This window comes from Myxine glutinosa, chromosome 5 (assembly GCF_964187855.1).
Source record: "Myxine glutinosa chromosome 5, kmMyxGlut1.1, whole genome shotgun sequence".
Lineage (NCBI taxonomy): Eukaryota > Metazoa > Chordata > Myxini > Myxiniformes > Myxinidae > Myxine > Myxine glutinosa.
Window position 1 is genome coordinate 37910143 of NC_136265.1, and position 18237 is coordinate 37928379.

Genomic DNA, 18237 nt, shown 5'->3' on the forward strand with positions numbered 1-18237 from the left:
CCATATTTCATCCACTGTATCAGTTACACCTATTGTTTGCTCATGTCCTTTCAATTAATATGAAGGAAGAATAATGTCCCTTATTACCCTGCGCTCGCGAAGCGAAAGGCAGGGTTAAACATTTGGGTACGTACGTGCATGTCTGCATTTTAAAAATTCATTTTCTCAGCAACCGTTCGTCCGATCGACCTGAAATTTTCATCATAGGAGGGACTCCTCCTGTAGAATATTTTAGTGAATATTATGACGTCACAGGTCACGTGGTACGGGCGCCATCCTGGAAAAACCAAAAAACTGCACCTCTATATCTCAAAAACCGCTGCACATAAATAATTGAGACAGGTCTCATTGCAAAGAACTCTCCATGCGGAATAACATATGTGAATGATGTCGACAAGTAAAAAAAACTTTATCCGATCAGGATGAAATTTCTTGAGCATCTTCTCGGTATCAATTGATGCAGAAATAAAATTATAATGATGTCGGTCATGTGGTTCGGACACCATATTGTTTTAAGTGAAAAACCACTAAAATCCAATTTTCTCCGACTAAACGACTGAACAGATCGAGGCCAACCTTTGCAGGCAGAATCGCATACCCATGACAAACAAAAAAAAAGTCAGCGAGAATGACGTCATGCGTCACATGGTTTTGGAGTTATGACGTTTTAAAGCATAAACTTTCAAAACCAAGTTCCTCCCTCATTTGTGATTCTATCGAGGGGAAACTTCACAGATGTGTTCAACATATCAGTCTACTAAAATCACCGTTTGGAATTTGCGATCGGTCAAGTGGTTTGGCAGATATAAATAATGAAACGGAAATATTAAAAAATTTATAACTCTTGAACCGCTTCATTGATCGACGTGAAACTTTATATTAGGCCAAAAAAAATATATTGCTGGTCTCTGGTCAGACCAAAGTTCCAGAATTGATGCGGCGATGCAGTTTTTTTTTTTTAAAGCATGGATTGCACATATAAAGGTGTTGTTTTTTGTGTCCTCGTGCCTTGTGGTCCTCCTCATCTGCCGTGGCGCCGTCCAGAGAGAAATTAAAGACAGCCAATGGGACAGGTCAGCCTTTTTGTAAATAATGAACACAAGCTTAAGTTATTTTAAAATGTATTTATTCTGAAAATCATTAAGTTCTTCAAGCATATTATAGACTGCCATTTCGTTCTCGAGATCGCCTCGCCGTACCGTCAAACATTCCAATGCGTTGATCGCATCAACACTGCGCATGCGCAAGTGGTCTAACAGGCCGATGGCCACCCACGATCTCTTCTCCCAGGCCACCAGATTATCAGACACTTACAACTTCATGACAAACGAGATAGGATCCAGGCCTAACTAACGAGACCACCCGCAGCTCTCTAGGCCTTCTGGTTGCTTCACACAAACCCGACAAAGAACGTCTTCGTTTCAATAAATGACAATATCCAGCCGATTGGATTCATGACGTCACGGCACACAACACTACTCATATCTTTGGAACGGCTGGTTGGAATTGGACAAACTAAACGTAGTTTTGTAGGGGAGAACCATGCACGAACGTCGATACCAATGGCGACCCCCACAGACCCGTATTTCCCGAGACAGCGCACCGGCCCCGCAACAACAGGCGCGCGCTCTTGTAGGAACCGATGGAAATTTGAAAAAAAATAATTAATTGTTGACGCGCATGGTCAAAATCGATGCGCGAGCTGACCACGGCCCGGAAATATATTTTTCTCGGCCTTATAGTAGAGGTAATGAAGTGTAACGTGTGCAAAAATTCAAGATGATTGGATGTACAGTCTGGAAGCTAGAAGTTGTTATTGCGTGAAGAAGAAGACTCTTCTAAAGTGGGCATGGAATTAATTAATTATCACACTGCAAATGACGAGCAGGCAAAGTACGGAGCGACCTCACGGGGTCATTTTGACCTCAAATAAAATTCTGATTTCAGATTTGTCAATCGCTGAGGTGTATTAACACACGACCAAAACAGAATTGGCGAAATTCCGACGATTTTTGACGAAAATATAACATTTGTGTCTGCATTTCAGTAAAGTAAAGTGTGTGCCCTGTCAGCATTTAAAAAATTGAAACGTGGCTCATTGTAAATAACTATATATGGGGAATAGGTGTTGTTAACGATGTCATTTGTGGCATAATTATGACGTCATAATTCGACAGGGACAACGCTTAGTCTGATCAGTTTGAAATTTATTGGGCATGATCTATGCAACAATTATTTAGAGAATATAAATTTATGATGTCATTGCTCACGTGGTCTGGCAGCCATATTGGATCAAAGAAAAAAAATGTTCAAAAATAAAAGTTGGCTAGACCAAGTTGACTGCGCAGGGTAAGTATTCTATGAATACCATCTAGTTGTGTATGTGATGTGTGTACAAACTCTTCCGTTAGCTTTGAATGTGTAATAAACTTTTACCCTCTTTAATGAGTGCTTTGTAGTATGACAATCAAGGTGGGCACGAATGTGCAAAATAACCGGATGGAGATCTCGACTCTGTGTGAGTTACTCTTAACCTTATTCCCACTGCAGGCTGTAGCATTCTGAGGGGCATTACTGATAAGCCGATGCAGTTCCCTTCTAACTTTGGTTACCAAGGCCATTACCGGTCAGGTGAAGGTTGTTCATCGTGAAGCTGGTGCGGTGTTTACGTCATGATTGATGCTTCCATTGTTATATCTAATCAGGATGCTCTGTGGTTTCCCCTCGTTGGTCGTTATCTCCATATGCGGGTTTTAGAAGGGGGAACTAAGCCCTCTCAGGTCTCAAAGTATCCACGTGTGTGTGCTTGTGTGTGTGTATGTCTGTGTGTGTGTAAGTTGTTGTTGGCTGCTAAATCCACACGTGGGTGGGTTTCAGGAGATGGAACAGAGGCCTACCAGGTCTCAAAGTATCCACCTCGTGTGTGTGTATGTGTGTGTGTGTGTGTGTGTGTGTGTGTGTTTGTGTGTGTGTGTGTGTGTGTGTAACATGTAAAAAAATACTAATCCCATCCCCTCGTTTAAGGCTAGTGTTATCTCCCCTAAGATAACTAAACTAGGGCTTCACCCCAGTGCTTTCGCCAATGCGTACTTTTCAGGCGGTGTTTGGATTGGTGTGTACATGATTCATACGGGTGGTCAAAACGTTCTTCTTCTGCTTTTATTATTAACCTACTGTTACGGATTCGTCACTTCCGTCTTTGTGGTTTTCATCCACTGGAAGCATTTTTAGTTTCATATACTATTATTGTTACAGTTTGAGTGTGAAATGGAGATAACTGTCTTCAAAGGTAAAAAATAGTGTTTCAAAAGAAAAACGAAATGGATCGGGAGAAACCGAAAGAGGAGGAAGAAGAGGCTGGAGCGGATTAAGTGAGATCGGGAAAGGAAGGCCGATCTGCTTCGAGGTGTCGAGCGGACGCTGGTGGACATTGATCACAAGCGAATATTGGTTTCCCCAGGAAAGGGATTCCTGTGACAGTGTCGTTATTGCTGGGGCAGATAAACCTGCGTGACGGGTTTTGCTGTTGGTTCTGAAAGTGAATCTTCGTGGGAGAGCCGGTACGCCTCCATTACGAGCCCATCCGCCATTTCACCTCGCACCAGCCATTTCACCTCTCACCAGCCGTTAGCCTGGTTCTCATGTGTGCCGTGGATTTCGCTTGGGAATTCGCGGTTCTCCGCTTGGAAGCCGCTGCTCGTTCATGTCAGCGTCATTGTCTGATGAACCGAAGGTGTGAATTCCCAGTCGCCTTTTGGGTGAACTTTTACCTGACTGACGTCGGCCTGATCTCACCTAGCGGCTCGTCTGCAACGTCGACTGTTAGCCATTCTGGGTTCAGGTCTCAGTACGACCTTTTTTCTTGTGATCACCGGAGTGTGGATCGACTTTGGCCTGGTGTCGTGACAGTGACTTTGGGGGTGTTACAGTTCGCTCACGTGGAGTACCATGAGTTATTGAGTTAAGAAACTGGTGGTACCATCATAGGAATTATATGGTGTTTGCTGTGCAATTGAGGTTTTCTTGTACTTGCACAAGTTGTTATTATTGTGCGATATTAATACAATGCTTTGGTTTTATAACGATTGATTGGTGTGGTTTCACCATTGGTCATTGGCACACATAATAGCACATCTTTCTGCCGTGACTCCTTTCGGGGCTCGGAGGTACACCGTGACCGGGGTTTGGGAAGGAGCATGTAACACTACTTGCGTGCATAGATAATTAGCCTCAAATAGGGGGCATAACAGAAAAGTAAAAACAAAATCATGATTTATCTTCTAACAGTCATACTGTTTGGAGAGAGGATGTTATAATGTATAATGGCGTTCAGTTTGCTGTCCTTTTCTCTTTTCTCATGCCCTCTGAACAGTGCCACCTGGCAAGGTATCTTGTGGCCCACAAGGCACCGTAGCCAATGGTCATGACGTAGTTCTGACCTGCAAGAGCATGGACGGCAGCAACCCATTCCAATATACGTGGTCCAGCGATACCATGCCAACATTGGCGAGGCAGGGTGTGTGTGTGTGTGTGTGTGTGTGTGTGTGTGTGTGTGTGTGTTCGGTTTATATCTTCAAATTGTTTTGCTGTCCCTCGTTCTAATCCTCTATCTTGGAAGATTCTCATCTGCCTCACCTCCCCACCCAATAATAATCTGGCCTTTTTTGTTTTCCAGATATGACTTCTGGCACGCTCACCCTCCGTAACGTTTCGTTGTCCCCGGGTGGTGGGAAAGACGGTGGGAAATATGTGTGTGCTGTCAAAAATGATGTAGGGACTGCAACATGCTCCGTTGTCCTTGCTCTTCCTCCTGGTAATTCATTTATTTGTGTGCACCTTTTGACCCTCCGCACCTGCAGCTCTTGTGCACCCAAGTCCCATCTTCCCCTTGTGACTTATGAAAGCCCCCATCCCGCTCCACCACCCCTTCCTCCCGCTTGGAGTTCCTGCTATCATTATGTCTCTCTTATGATCTTCAGCCAAGAAAAATACTGCCGGAGTTATCGCTGGCGCTGTGATTGGTGTTCTGCTTGCTGTCCTTTTGATCACATGTCTGGTGACATGGATCTTACGTCGGCAGAAACAAAGCAAGGTTCCAGAGCAAATCTATGAAGTCAGGTAAATTTGCCGACATTTTTTTGAAGTTTTTGATGTTTGTGAATTATTTGTACGTTCAGTTCTCATCACGGTAATGTAACGCTTGTTGTGTTTTTTATGACTTCACCATTTTGAAGTCTAGTTTTCTGTGCTGTTTTATTCTCGGCACGCAATGCTCGGTTCTTGCACTGCAGAGCACTTTGAGATGTAATTCCCGAATGCGAAACCGGGTTGATCGATCGATTTATTGATTGTACTTTCAGAATGGATGAGTCTCCACCTCTCTCCCGACCTGGTTCCCGGGCCAAATCAGGATTAAGTGTGACGTCCGCTGCTCAGACGTCGGTGGGCTCGGCCACACCCTCCAATGGCCGCTTGGGGTTGGCTAATTTAAAATCGCTACATGATGAATTACTCCCAGGAGGGTCACTGGGCCAGCGGTCTCACACTCAAGGCTCAGAAGGAACAGGTTCACAGGTTAGAGGTTACTTGGTGTAAATGTTTTAATAATGCCACACACTACGCAATTGAATGTGATAGAGCATTTAACAATCCAGAATACCAACGGGATATATACAGCAGAACACCACTCGATCGTGCGGTTGCTTTCCGCGAGACCACATGATACGCTTGAAGATTATGCAGATGCAATATAAACTATTGGGAACAACAGCGCTTGGTTCTACATGGTTCTATATGGTTCCATAACAACACTTTAATTGGGGCTTTAATACCTCTTCCTGTAATGTATGTATGTTTTATAGATGTACACGGTTTAAAAATTGCAGCTTAGGATTAACATTGGTGAAAAGTATCACACTGAGCGGTAAAACATAAATTATTTATTAAAGCCTGACGTTTCGAGAACAAGCTAGTTCTCTTCCACCAGGTAAAGTTCCGTTGGGGCAGGTTCTGCGTCGTGGATTGGACCGAGTCCTCGCCAATCACAGTGCTCCCCGCATCTAACCTCTTTTGCGGCTTTTGGCGGCATTGTAATTGATTGCGTAATGTGTTGTAGTTACTTGGACTTCATTGAAAGCATTACGCAATCAACTATATGGTATTCGTAGAATACTTACCTCGCACAGTCAACTTGGTGTGAGCCAACTCTTCTGTTTTTGAAGGGGGTTTTTTTTTCTTCGATCCAATATGGCTGCCAGACCACGTGACCGATTACATCATCAATTTACATTCTCCAATATAATTGTTGAGTAGATCACACTCAGTAAATTTCAAACTGATCGGATTAAGGATTGTACATATCAAATAATGACATCATAATTAAGGTACTGATGACATCATCATTAATATATCTTATTCCCCATGGGGAGTACTTGACAACGCACCATGTTTCAATTGTTTCCATGGATCGGTTTCAGAGATAGAGAGGTGCAACGTTTTTTGGTTTTTCCAAGATGGCGTCTGTACAACGTGACCTATGACATCATAATTATCAAACGATTCTACAGGATGAGGTGCTCCTATGGTACAAATTTTGTGTCAATCGAACTAACAGTTGCAGAGAATAAAAAACTTTCATACTGATTGAATCAAGCATTGTACTTGTCAAATTATGACGTCATAATGAAGGCACTGATTACATCATCATTAACATATCTTATTCCCCTTGTGGAGTATTTGACAATAAACCATGTTTAAATTTTATCCAATAGAGAGATACCCGTGCTATGCACGGGTGGGAGGCCAGAAGCAAACAGGCAATGCAGATACGGCGAATGCTAAAGCATGAAACCAATAAATTCCACATTCCTGTAGCACCTTCAGTCGCACGTCAGACATGGACAGCAAGTTCGTGAAAAACTTCCATGAAAAACGTACCATTTCGCAAACAAACGGGTACGTTCACGTATAGAAACATCGATCGTGGGACCGTGGCGAATCTGCATATGGCGATGGCAAAATCTCAGAAATTGTAGGTTTTTTAAATTTTAAACGATTCATACAAACATCCGTTGAATCATATCACACGCAAATCATCAAAATCTAAACAGTATCTTTAGAATTTCAATAAAAGCCACATCACTGTTCATATCGGTAAATATTATTCCATCGTGTTTCAAATCGTGATCGATACACTATGATCGTGATCGTGAATCGTGATCGATAATTGTGTTCACAATCGCTATGTCGTATGTACTCCCGATACGTGTAACTGTACCAAATCAACAGTTAAAAGGATTTTGAGCCGATAGCTGTTACGGCCTTGGCAAGATCGATGGAGACAGCGATCTGTTTGCGATCGATGGAGACATGTTGCTTTCCCGGGTGCAGCCGTTTGTGCGTCGTCACAATGAGAACAATGGACATTATGCGAACGCGAATGTTATGCGGGAGTCCAAACCTTAGAATGCTGGAGACCAAAGCTGAAATTGCGAAAACTAAATAGCCTATTTTACTCCCAGGGGTCCCAGGATTACCCACCCGAAATATCTTTGCGATCGGTTCAGCATTTTTTACGGTACCTTCGAACAGACGGACGGACATTTGGTGAATTATGGTAAGACTAAACGGTTTCGACGTTTTTCTGAGATGTAGAGGTACAACGTTTTTCCAAGATGGCATCTGTACCACGCAACCTATGACATCATAATTATCACTAAAAAAATTCTACAGGAGGAGGCGCTCCTGCGATGCAAAATTTTGTCAATCGGACCAATGCTTGCTGAGAAAATGAATTTTTAAAATGCAGACATGTACGCACGTATGTACATCCATATGGACGCACACACGTACGCACACAATGGATTGCTTAACCCTGCTTTTCGCCTAGCGAGCGCAGGGTAGTTACAAGGCCGATGAAAATGAAAGCCGCACAAGAGGTTAAATGCAGGGAGCAGTGATTGGCGAGGACTTTGGCCAATCCATGAGGCAGAACCGTACCCAACGGAACTTAATGCTGCGTTACCATGACACCCCTCTCAACGCCTCTGAGGAAGAGGACGCACTTGTTCTTGAAACGTCAAGCTTTAATATTTAATAAAGAATTTATTATTTACCGCCCAGTGTGCTACCTTCTACCATTATATATATATAAACATAAAATTTTTTGCCCATTCCAGGGAAATGCGATGCGAATATGCTTGACGGAGTGGTATTCAACTGAATGAATGATCGTTTTTTTTAGGCCATTTTTTCCCCGCTAAAGCGGGGGTTAGCCTTGCGGGCCCCATGACCTCATGGTTCCCTTTTGAGGCAGTTTTTATGGCCGGATGCCCTTCCTGACACCAACCCTTAGTCACCTCTTACGATGAGCAGGGATACGGTGTACCTATTCTAAATCAGGGTACACACCGGGATCATTCATCCCAGCAAGCTGGTACTCAATTTGCCGACCTCGGAAGGATGACGGGCTGAGTCAACCCCCCTGTTCAACTGTAGATTCGATTTTGATTTCCAAATCTATAACCCAATTGGTTTCATTGCTGAGCAAAACTGGGTGCGTGAACGTAATTTATGAAACGCCTTAGAATGAACCAACCATATAGATCGCAGTAGATCTCGGTACGGGCAAACACATCCTCAGGAATGGGTGCAGATAACGTGGACATAAAGCCACATTCAACGTATAAAATAGACGAGGATATTATTATCAACATTAACCATAAAATGTTCTGGTCAAGTTGCTGTTCTGGTCAACCCTCCCTCTCATCCTCCCCATCCCCACCCCCCCTTTCCTTTCCCCCGTTCTCCCTCCTCTGCCCCTCCCCTTTCTGGCAGCAAGGGACGTGACGACTAATTGGTCCGTCAGCGAAGCGACGGGTAGGCTCTTCTAGTTGATTATAAGATGACTTCAAGGAAATTCCATTTCTGTTGGAATAATTCAGGTACAGATCAGAGGTTTTAAGATTTTTTTTTTTAACTTTTATATTTGGTGATGAGGAATTGGATGTATTTGTTCATCCTTCAGTGGAAAAATAAATAAATAAATTGGGTTTTGGAGTTGACCTGATATAAATATTTCTCTGATTCAAATGAATTTTTACCTGATGATGATTTAGCTCAATTTAAATTTAAAGAATATCCCTTTTTCTATTTTCCACTTCCCTTTGTAGGGATTTTAGACTCTCATTCCTTGTGTTCTTTCTCGAACCCTAACAAACTAAGATACGCAGATATGTCACAAATTTCCCACAATATGTAGAAAATGCTCAAAGATGTCTTTCAGGGAAAAGTTGATCACTTTTATTGTTGTTGTTGCCGTTGGTGTTAGATCGAACACATTGGTAAAGTTTTAGATTTGCTAATGTTTATGTGAATAAAGGCGGAATCCAAACTTGGTGCCAACTTGTCTTTTTATTGTTGCCTTTTGTGTCCTGGAGTTAGTACTTTAAAGAAGGAATGAGCATGCAATAGGCCTTGGAAATGGATTCCTTACAATGGATCGCTCACATGCACGAAGGAGTATTTGGTATAACATAAAGCAATTGCGCACTTTGTAATATTCTTCTTCGTTTGTATGCAACAAGACTGTGGAGTCGCATTATTGGTTGATCAAGCCTGGTGGTGGCTGGCTTGAGATGTTCGGGTCCTGAGTTTGTGAGCCCCTGTCATGCCGGTCAAGTAACACCAAGTGGGTTGATTCAGCCTGCCATCCTTCCGAGGACAGCAAGATGAGTAGCATAGGACTGGTAATAGAAAGGCATTAGAGGCACAGCCACGCCACAGAAAATGATGCAACCAGCAGCCACAGGCTTCACACGAACCATCGCCATTGGTTGAGGCTGTGGCTGTGTCACTGATGCAGTGCCCTCTGCTGGTTAGAGCAGGAATTTGTAATTTGTTCATGGTGCTGGCAATAGCTCGCCTACTCCTCGTGAAGGACCCCATGGGATCTTTAATGTCTACCAACTAATGCTGGCAGAGGGGACGCCTGTTTAACGTCCATCCGAGGGACAAGCACACACATTGATGAATCAACTCACCTGTGAAACACCAGGATGACAGTTTATAGCTCGGTCAGGATTCAAACCCTGGCTAGACAGCTTAGAGGTGAGTGTGTGTACCTCTCGGGCCTATATTTTTGGCTGTGAACCTTATTTATTAGCTTTGGTCTCTTGTGTTTGCCTTTTACCATCACAAGATGAGGTGAAGGTGATATGTTTAAGAAATTCGTAAAATACGCAATCTGTCAAGGTTAAATCACAGTAAATGTACAAAAAGATCCTGCCAGCTTCAAGGGGTGCAAGAATATCTGTGGGATTAATCCATGAAATTGAATTTGTGACGTTTGTACTTTTGGCATGGGTACGTGTTTGCAGGTTTGCTTTCAAGTTATAAGATGCTCATTTCCTTACCAAACTTGATGCTGGATATCTTTTTTTGCATACAGTCGACGCTCATGGAGGAGCTGGAACACAGAATGGCCCAGGAATCAAAATAAAAGAAAAAAAAACCCATTGGAAAGAGCAGGGGAGGTACAAAAAGGAGGAAGAAATGATGCAACCCACAGACATATGCTCCACACGAAAGAAGAATGCTTGTCTCCCTTCCTGGAAGTAATTAATTATCCAACCACCATTGTGCCAACTTACAGGTTGTTAGAGAGGGCTGTTTTTATACTGGTAGGCAGGTAGCTGAGGTATGGATTGGTGATCGTGCCCATCATGAAGACCAGAAAAAGCACAGGGCCCAGAACACTGCCTTGCGGAACTCCAGCCTGAACAGGAAGGGGAGATGAGAGAAATCCAATCAGGGCCACACGTTGACTATGACCAGAGAGGAAGTCCGCAAGCCATGCGTGGAGATTTCCATGGATACCATAGGATGAGACTTTGGTGAGCAGAGCTGGGTGCCAGACCGTATCGAAGGCACGTGACATGTCAAGGGAGACAGCTCTGATTTCATGTTTGGCATTGAGGACCTCCATCCATTGTTGAGACAACAGAAGCAGCATCTCCAGAGTAGAGTGACCTGGTCTGAATCCAAATAGATGATCAGAGATCAAGCCATTGGAGAAGAGGAAGGATTTAATATCAGAAGCGATGATGGATTGTATGTATCACCTTGCTGAAGAGTGGGAGCAGGCTGATTGTTCTGTAGTTGCAAGGATCTGTTTTTGCACATTTTTTTGTGTAAATCGGTGATGTTGGCTGATTTCCAAGCAGATGGTAGATGACCTTGAACAGAGAGAGGGTGTGAAAGAGCGGCAGAGCAGGATTTTAGGACCCGTGGGCTGATGTGGGACTTGTGGGTGTTTGTGTGTTTGTCTCGCTAGTCCTCCTACATACAGTTCTGGGTCTTGGGACGCAAATTCTCTATGTAAATGTGTATCATGTAGCGTCACCTGCAGGTGGGAAAGGGTATTACTAGCCCCGTCCTTTACAGTATTCCTGTCACCACGTTTTCCAGCCCAGTGAAATGCTTTGAATTATAAGCAGTCGGCATGTTTTTGCTTCATACAACCAGGGTTTATTTATTTTTCTTTGGGAGCAATTGCGGCAGCTGTCAGTTGCCTATACACCGCCCAAATAAAGGTAGGCATCAGAAGCACGTGTTGCATGCTTGGAACAAGATCACCCGTAAGGCGGGTACTCTGCTGGTTATAGTTAATGCATGAAATGGTCTCCCTGGAAATGGAGGGGAAGCAGAAATATGACTTTATTCCAACAACAACATAGTCATGTTCCAATAATACTTAATAGGTTCGTTCCTCTTGCGTGTATCATCCCAAACCCAGGAAGTTGCCATCTGAACCTACGGTCAACAACATTATTCCTTCATCCTCTGAATATTCATGGCTCATATTTGATCCTTCATTCCCCACGATGTTCCACTGGAGTGTCAGAACCACAACGTTTTACAAGCTTCATTGGTTGTCAGTAAAGCAAAGCGAACATGACACGGCGGAAGTGATATTAGCAGAAAAACACACGACGATAAGCTGAAATCCAAAAGGTTCAGATAGATGGCAACACAAAGTTGAACTGGAAAGCATCTGAAAATGCAAAACCCGTCTGCGTCCGTTTGTATTCAGACATCTTCTTCTTCCGTATGCTCAAAGTAAGGAAAACAGTTTTTTTTAAATGCAAAATGAAAATTTAGGAATTTACGCAATCTTGACCTTTGAGCTTTAGATGAAATCCCCCTGCTCTGTCTGTGCACTGTCCCCCAAATATTCCTGCAGGACGCACAAGATCTGCCAGCAACCCTCTTATGGTTAAACTGCCAAAATCAAGACTCTCTGCTCACCTTCACTCTTCTTTTTTCCACCTCTGGAACAAACTCCCTCACTCTCTTCAATCCCACCCCTCCCTCCAGGTCTTTAAAACAGCTGTTCGCCACCATCTCTTGTCTTCCCTCATCCAAAACCTTGATCTTTTCTACCCCCGTTAAAACACCCAAAATCCGCCTCTTTCAATCCCCAACTTCTTTCCTGAAATTCCTGGAAGTGTTTATTTGTTTTATACCGTGTACCCCTCCCGCCTCCCCCAGCCCTCCCCCTTCCACAGATCTACCGACGTCCCTGTTCTCTGCTGTTGTTGTGCTTGTGTGCTTTCCTCTCTCTTCCTCTTGTCTCCCGCGACCTTCATTGTATGTTTTATGTGTCTGTGCATGTTTTCATGTTCAATGTGTGTTAGCTCTTCCATGAGCCTCGATTCTGTATACAAAAAAAAAACGGTCAGCTTCTAGCTTTTGACTGGTGGACCAATTCTGTAACCCAATATGCAAATTCTTAAATTTTTAGGTAAATTGGATGAAAATTGATGATTTTATGTGACGCTGACCTTTGACCTTTTGACCAAATCATTAATTTGACTTCTCCGTATTATCATAATAGAGCTTTGGTGAAAATTTGATGACAAAAACTCAAATGGTAAATTTAAATTTCAGGTCAACTGGATGAAAATTGACGATTTTATGTGACGCTGACCTTTGACCTTTTGACCAAATTATTAATTTGTCTTCTCCGTATTATTATAATAAAGCTTTGGTGAAACTTTGATGACAAAACTCAAATTGGTAAACTGTAGTGGCTACCGCTGGGTTTTCACAATCGCCTTGCACCTATCAAGGACGCGGAGCGATCACCATGCCGGGCTCGTCCAGGACGCCCGGGCAGGCTCGCCCTCAACTTGCCAGGCCGCAGCCAGGACGCTGGGCCACGCCCCCTCTCGCCTTTCCTGGGCAAGCGCTCCGGGATAATATGGATATATATTGCTGCCCGATAAACGGGCTTTTCAGAGTGCCTGAGTGTTTGGTTTGATTAAAGCAACTCGGATGAATTCCAGCTTTTTGTCGCGTCCATTCTTCCGATCGACGTGGGAGCCCCAGCTCCTTCATTGGTGACCTACCGACATGGACACGGCAGTCGCCCTTAAACTGCCTACCTTCTGGGAGGCTCACGTGGCGGTTTGGTTCGCACAGGCGGATTCCCTGTTCGCCCTGCGAGGCATCACGGCCGATGACACCCGCTTCCACCATGTGGTAGCAGCGCTCGGTTCGGCCACCGCGGCCCGCGCCCTGAGCCTCCTCGAGAGCCCGCCAGCCGCTGACAAATACGGCGCGATTAAGAAGCTTCTCCTCGACGCTTTCGCCCTCCCATCGGCGGAACGCGCACGGCGCCTGCTCGACCTGCCCGAGCTCGGTGACACGCGCCCTTCCGAGCGAATGGACTACATGCTTTCACTGCTCGGCGAGCACTCTCCGGCATTCCTGTTCCGGGAGCTGTTCCTCCGTCAGCTGCCTAACCCGGTACGCCTCGCCCTGGCAAGCACGACGATCACAGATCCCCGGGCCCTTGCCAGAGAAGCCGACAAGATCTCCGCCGCAGGACAGCGCATCGCAGCGGCGACATGGGACCCACCGCCGTCCGACGCAACACCCATGGCGCCCGAGCACCCGGCACGGTCGACGACCGAACTGCCGACGCAATTGGCGGCCGCTACACCGAGCCGACCACCTCCAGCACGACGACCGGGGCCTCCACCTGACCAAGCGTGGTGTTACTATCATGCCAGGTTCGGACAGAAGGCCCGGACATGCCGACCCCAGTGCACCTTCGGCAGGCCGGGAAACGGCCGGGCCGGCGTTCATTACCAGCCATGAGCGCCGGCCACACGGGCAACTTACTGTTCATCACGGATAAAGCGTCCGGACGGCGCTTGCTGTGCGACACCGGCGCCCAACTGAGCGTCATACCCGCCTCTGACCAGGACAGGCAATCCGCGGTTTGCGGCCCCTCCTTGGTTGCGGCCAACGGATCGACAATCCGCACCTTCGGCCCGCGCAACGTCACCCTCTGCTTCGGCGGCCAACGCTTTGCTTGGACGTTTGTAACCGCAAACGTGCCCATGGCTCTGCTAGGCGCCGACTTCCTCTGCGCACACGGACTGCTGGTGGACGTCCAACGGCGTCGTTTAATCAACGCCGAAACCTTCAGCTCCCTGGTATGCACATTGAGCAGCTCCGCGCCGACCGAGCTGGCATGCGCCGTCCCGGCGGCGAACGAGTTTGCTCGCCTGCTCACGGAGTTCCCGGCCCTCACGCGGCCGACGTTTTCGGCCGTCGCAGTACGGCATGGGATCGAGCACCACATACCAACCACGGGCCCGCCGGTCTACGCCAGGGCCCGCCGCCTCGACCCAGCCAAGCTCGCCGTGGCGAAGGCCGAATTTGACGGGTTGGAGCACCTCGGCATCGTGCGGCGCTCCGATAGCGCGTGGGCCTCGCCACTGCACATCGTGCCAAAGCCGGGGGGTGGATGGCGCCCGTGTGGCGACTACCGCTGTCTCAATGACGCTACCACCCCCGACAGGTACCCGATCCCGCATATCCAAGACTTCTCCGCCCGTCTGGCGGGACGGGTCATTTTTTCGAAAATTGATCTCATACGGGGATATCACCAGGTACCTGTCAGGGCGGCCGACGTCCCTAAAACGGCAGTCATCACGCCGTTCGGCTTATTCGAATTCTTGCGGATGCCGTTTGGTCTCAAGAACGCGGCTCAGGCGTTCCAGCGCTTGATGGACGGCGTGCTGCGTGACCTGCCGTTCCTTTTCGTTTGCCTGGACGACATCCTCGTCACCAGCACGTCCCGGGCCGAGCACCTCCTCCACCTCCGAACACTGTTCGGGCGCCTCAGCGAGCACGGCCTCATCGTCAACCCGGCCAAATGCCACTTCGGCACGACGGCCGTTGATTTTTTGGGCCACCACATCACCAAGAACGGGGCCGTGCCGCTGCCAACCAAGGTCGAGGCCATCACCACGTTCCCGCGTCCCCGCACCATAAAGGCCCTGCAGGAATTCCTGGGAATGGTGAATTTTTATCACCGCTTCGTGCCCCGCGCTGCTCAACTCATGCGGCCCCTCTACGAAGCCCTCCGGGGCAAGCCGGCCAAGCACGACATCGCCTGGTCCGCAGCAATGGATGCGGCCTTCCAAAGCTCAAAGCGGGCCCTCGCCGACGCAACACTGCTCGCTCACCCGGTGCTCAACGCTCCCATCGCCCTCACCACGGATGCCTCCGACTACACGGTGGGCGCCGTACATGAGCAATGGGTGAACGGGGTTTGGCAGCCACTCACATTTTTCAGCCGGCAGCTCCGGCCGAACGAGCTCAAATACAGCACGTTTGACCGGGAGCTCCTCGGTCTACACCTGGCCGTCCGCCATTTCCGCCACCTCCTGGAGGGCCGACCTTTCACGGCGTTCGTCGACCACAAGCCGTTGGTTTACGCCATGGCCAAGGTCACGGAGCCGTGGTCGGCCCGCCAACAGCGCCACCTCTCCGCCGTGTCGGAGTTTACCACGGACATCCGGCACGTCGCCGGCAAAAACAACGCCGTGGCCGACTGTCTTTCCCGGGCCAGCGCGAACGCGGTCCACCTGGGCGTGGACTTTGCGCTTATGGCGGCGGACCAAACCACCTACACCACGGTGCAAGCCCTCCGGGCGGCGGACAGGGGCCTCCGCCTGGCCGACATCCCCTTCGCGAACACTGTCCTGCTCTGCGACGTCTCCCAAGGCCAGCCTCGCCCCATCGTGCCCGTCACCTGGCAACGCCGCATCTTCGCCTCCCTCCACGGCCTTTCCCACCCGGGCCGGAAAGCTTCCCAGAAGCTGGTGTCGGCGCGATTCGTCTGGCACGGCCTTCGTCGGGACGTCCGCGATTGGACCAGCACCTGCACGGCCTGCCAACGGGCCAAGGTCCACCGACACACCCAGGCCCCGCTGGCACCTTTCACCGTGCCCGAACGACGTTTCGACCACGTCAACGTGGATCTGGTGGGCCCCCTCCCCCCGTCACGGGGGTTCACACACCTGCTCACCATGGTGGACAGGACCACCAGGTGGCCGGAGGCCGTTCCCCTCGTCTCCACCACCACCGCCGACGTGGCGCAGGCTTTCATCGCCACCTGGGTCGCCCGCTTCGGCGCACATCTCGTCAGACCGCGGACCACAGTTCACCTCCGAGCTGTGGGGCGCGGTCGCCCGCAACCTGGGGGTCAAGCTCCACCGTACTATGGCCTACCACCCCCAAGCAAACGGGTTGTGCGAGCGATTCCACCGCTCCATGAAGGCCGCGCTCATGGCCGGCCTTCAAGACGGCGGTTGGGCCGACCGGCTGCCGTGGGTCCTTTTGGGCCTCCGCACGGCCCCCAAGGAGGACCTCCAGGCATCCACCGCCGAGCTTGTCTATGGCCAGGCGCTACGCGTCCCGGGCGAATTCGTGCCCGACGCTACCAGTCCCTGGTCCGCAGCTCACCAGCGCTCGGACCTCCAGGAGGCCGCCCGACGGTTTGCCCCCGTGCCAACATCCCACCACGGTGACCCCCAGTCCTACGTCCCCCCAGCACTTCGCACAGCGGAGTATGTTTTTGTGCGTCACGACGCACATCGGGGGCCACTCCGGCCGCCGTACGACGGGCCCTTCCGGGTGCTGCGACGGGACGACAAGTCGTTCATCATCGACATCGGCGGCAGGTCGGACCGGATTGCGGTGGACCGCCTCAAGCCGGTGGACGTCGACCACCCACCACGGGTGGCCCTTCCGCCGCGGCGAGGCCGCCCCCCGTCCACGGTGCCCCCCACTCGACCGCCCACCACCACACCGGACCCCCTCCCACGACACGCCAGGGGTCGCTTCGGCCGGGTCATCAGGACCCCCCTCAAATTGACCCTGCCGGTGCAAGTCGATTCTGGGGGGACGTGTGTAGCGGCTGCCGCTGGGTTTTCACAATCGCCTTGCACCTATCAAGGACGCGGAGCGATCACCATGCCGGGCTCTTCCAGGACGCCCGGGCAGGCTCGCCCTCAACTTGCCAGGCCGCAGCCAGGACGCTGGGCCACGCCCCCTCTCGCCTTTCCTGGGCAAGCGCTCCGGGATAATATGGATATATATTGCTGCCCGATAAACGGGCTTTTCAGAGTGCCTGAGTGTTTGGTTTGATTAAAGCAACTCGGATGAATTCGAGCTTTTTGTCGCGTCCATTCTTCCGATCGACGTGGGAGCCCCAGCTCCTTCAAAACAAGTTACGGCCCGGACAGACAGACAGACACACTGAAGTGATTATACAAAACCCTGTCTCCTATCTGTGTCTGTGAGGAGGTCTCGTCAATAGGTGAAGGTGCTCTGTTTTTGTTTGTTCATCTCTCACAATAATCTCCCCCGCAAAGAATATAAAACACGGGTTGTGTTCCTGCGGCTGATGTAGCACAGGCATGATGGGCGAAATGGCCTCCTCGTGTCCCAATATCCTTGTAAAACACTGGACATCATTCAATGGAATACATTGTTCAGTTGAAACCACAACAGGACATTAAATAGCGTAATCGAAACTTCAACCATCACCTTGAAAACACGGTCTGCACACATAGCGGAAGTGACGTAACCGCGGTGAGCATATGTTGGAGTGACGTATTCTTTGTTTATAGTTCAGCGAGTATGTGGTTCCTCCTTCTCAATACTTTTTTTACACGTTTCGGTTCTTGGCTCAGTTGATTCTACAAGTTTTTAAAAAATTTAAACTAATAGCTATTAAAAAATAATTTTATATAGAACTACTGATTTAATGGAAAAACAAAAATTGACAATTTGCAGATTTATCATTTTATCCACATTGCTCTCACACATCTCATTTACCCTTTATACAGCGTTCTGTTTCGTGTTCGCATCGCA

The 18237-nt window shown here is 48.4% G+C and overlaps 1 protein-coding gene across 2 annotated transcripts in view; it reads left to right on the plus strand.

Annotated features, from left to right (window-relative positions):
• The window catches only part of LOC137413236 (coxsackievirus and adenovirus receptor homolog), a 31932-nt gene extending 22541 nt beyond the window's left edge, over window positions 1-9391 (plus strand). Inside the window, exons 5-8 of one of the 2 annotated variants that reach the window (XM_078777895.1) lie at window positions 4373-4516; window positions 4676-4813; window positions 4980-5118; window positions 5361-9391. In XM_078777895.1, the coding sequence (XP_078634021.1) occupies window positions 4373-4516; window positions 4676-4813; window positions 4980-5118; window positions 5361-5595 (656 nt within the window). In that variant the 3' untranslated portion in view covers window positions 5596-9391. The remainder of the gene's footprint in view (window positions 1-4372; window positions 4517-4675; window positions 4814-4979; window positions 5119-5360) is intronic. The other variant, XM_078777896.1, reaches the window with a different exon arrangement.
• Window positions 9392-18237: the final 8846 nt, after the last annotated feature.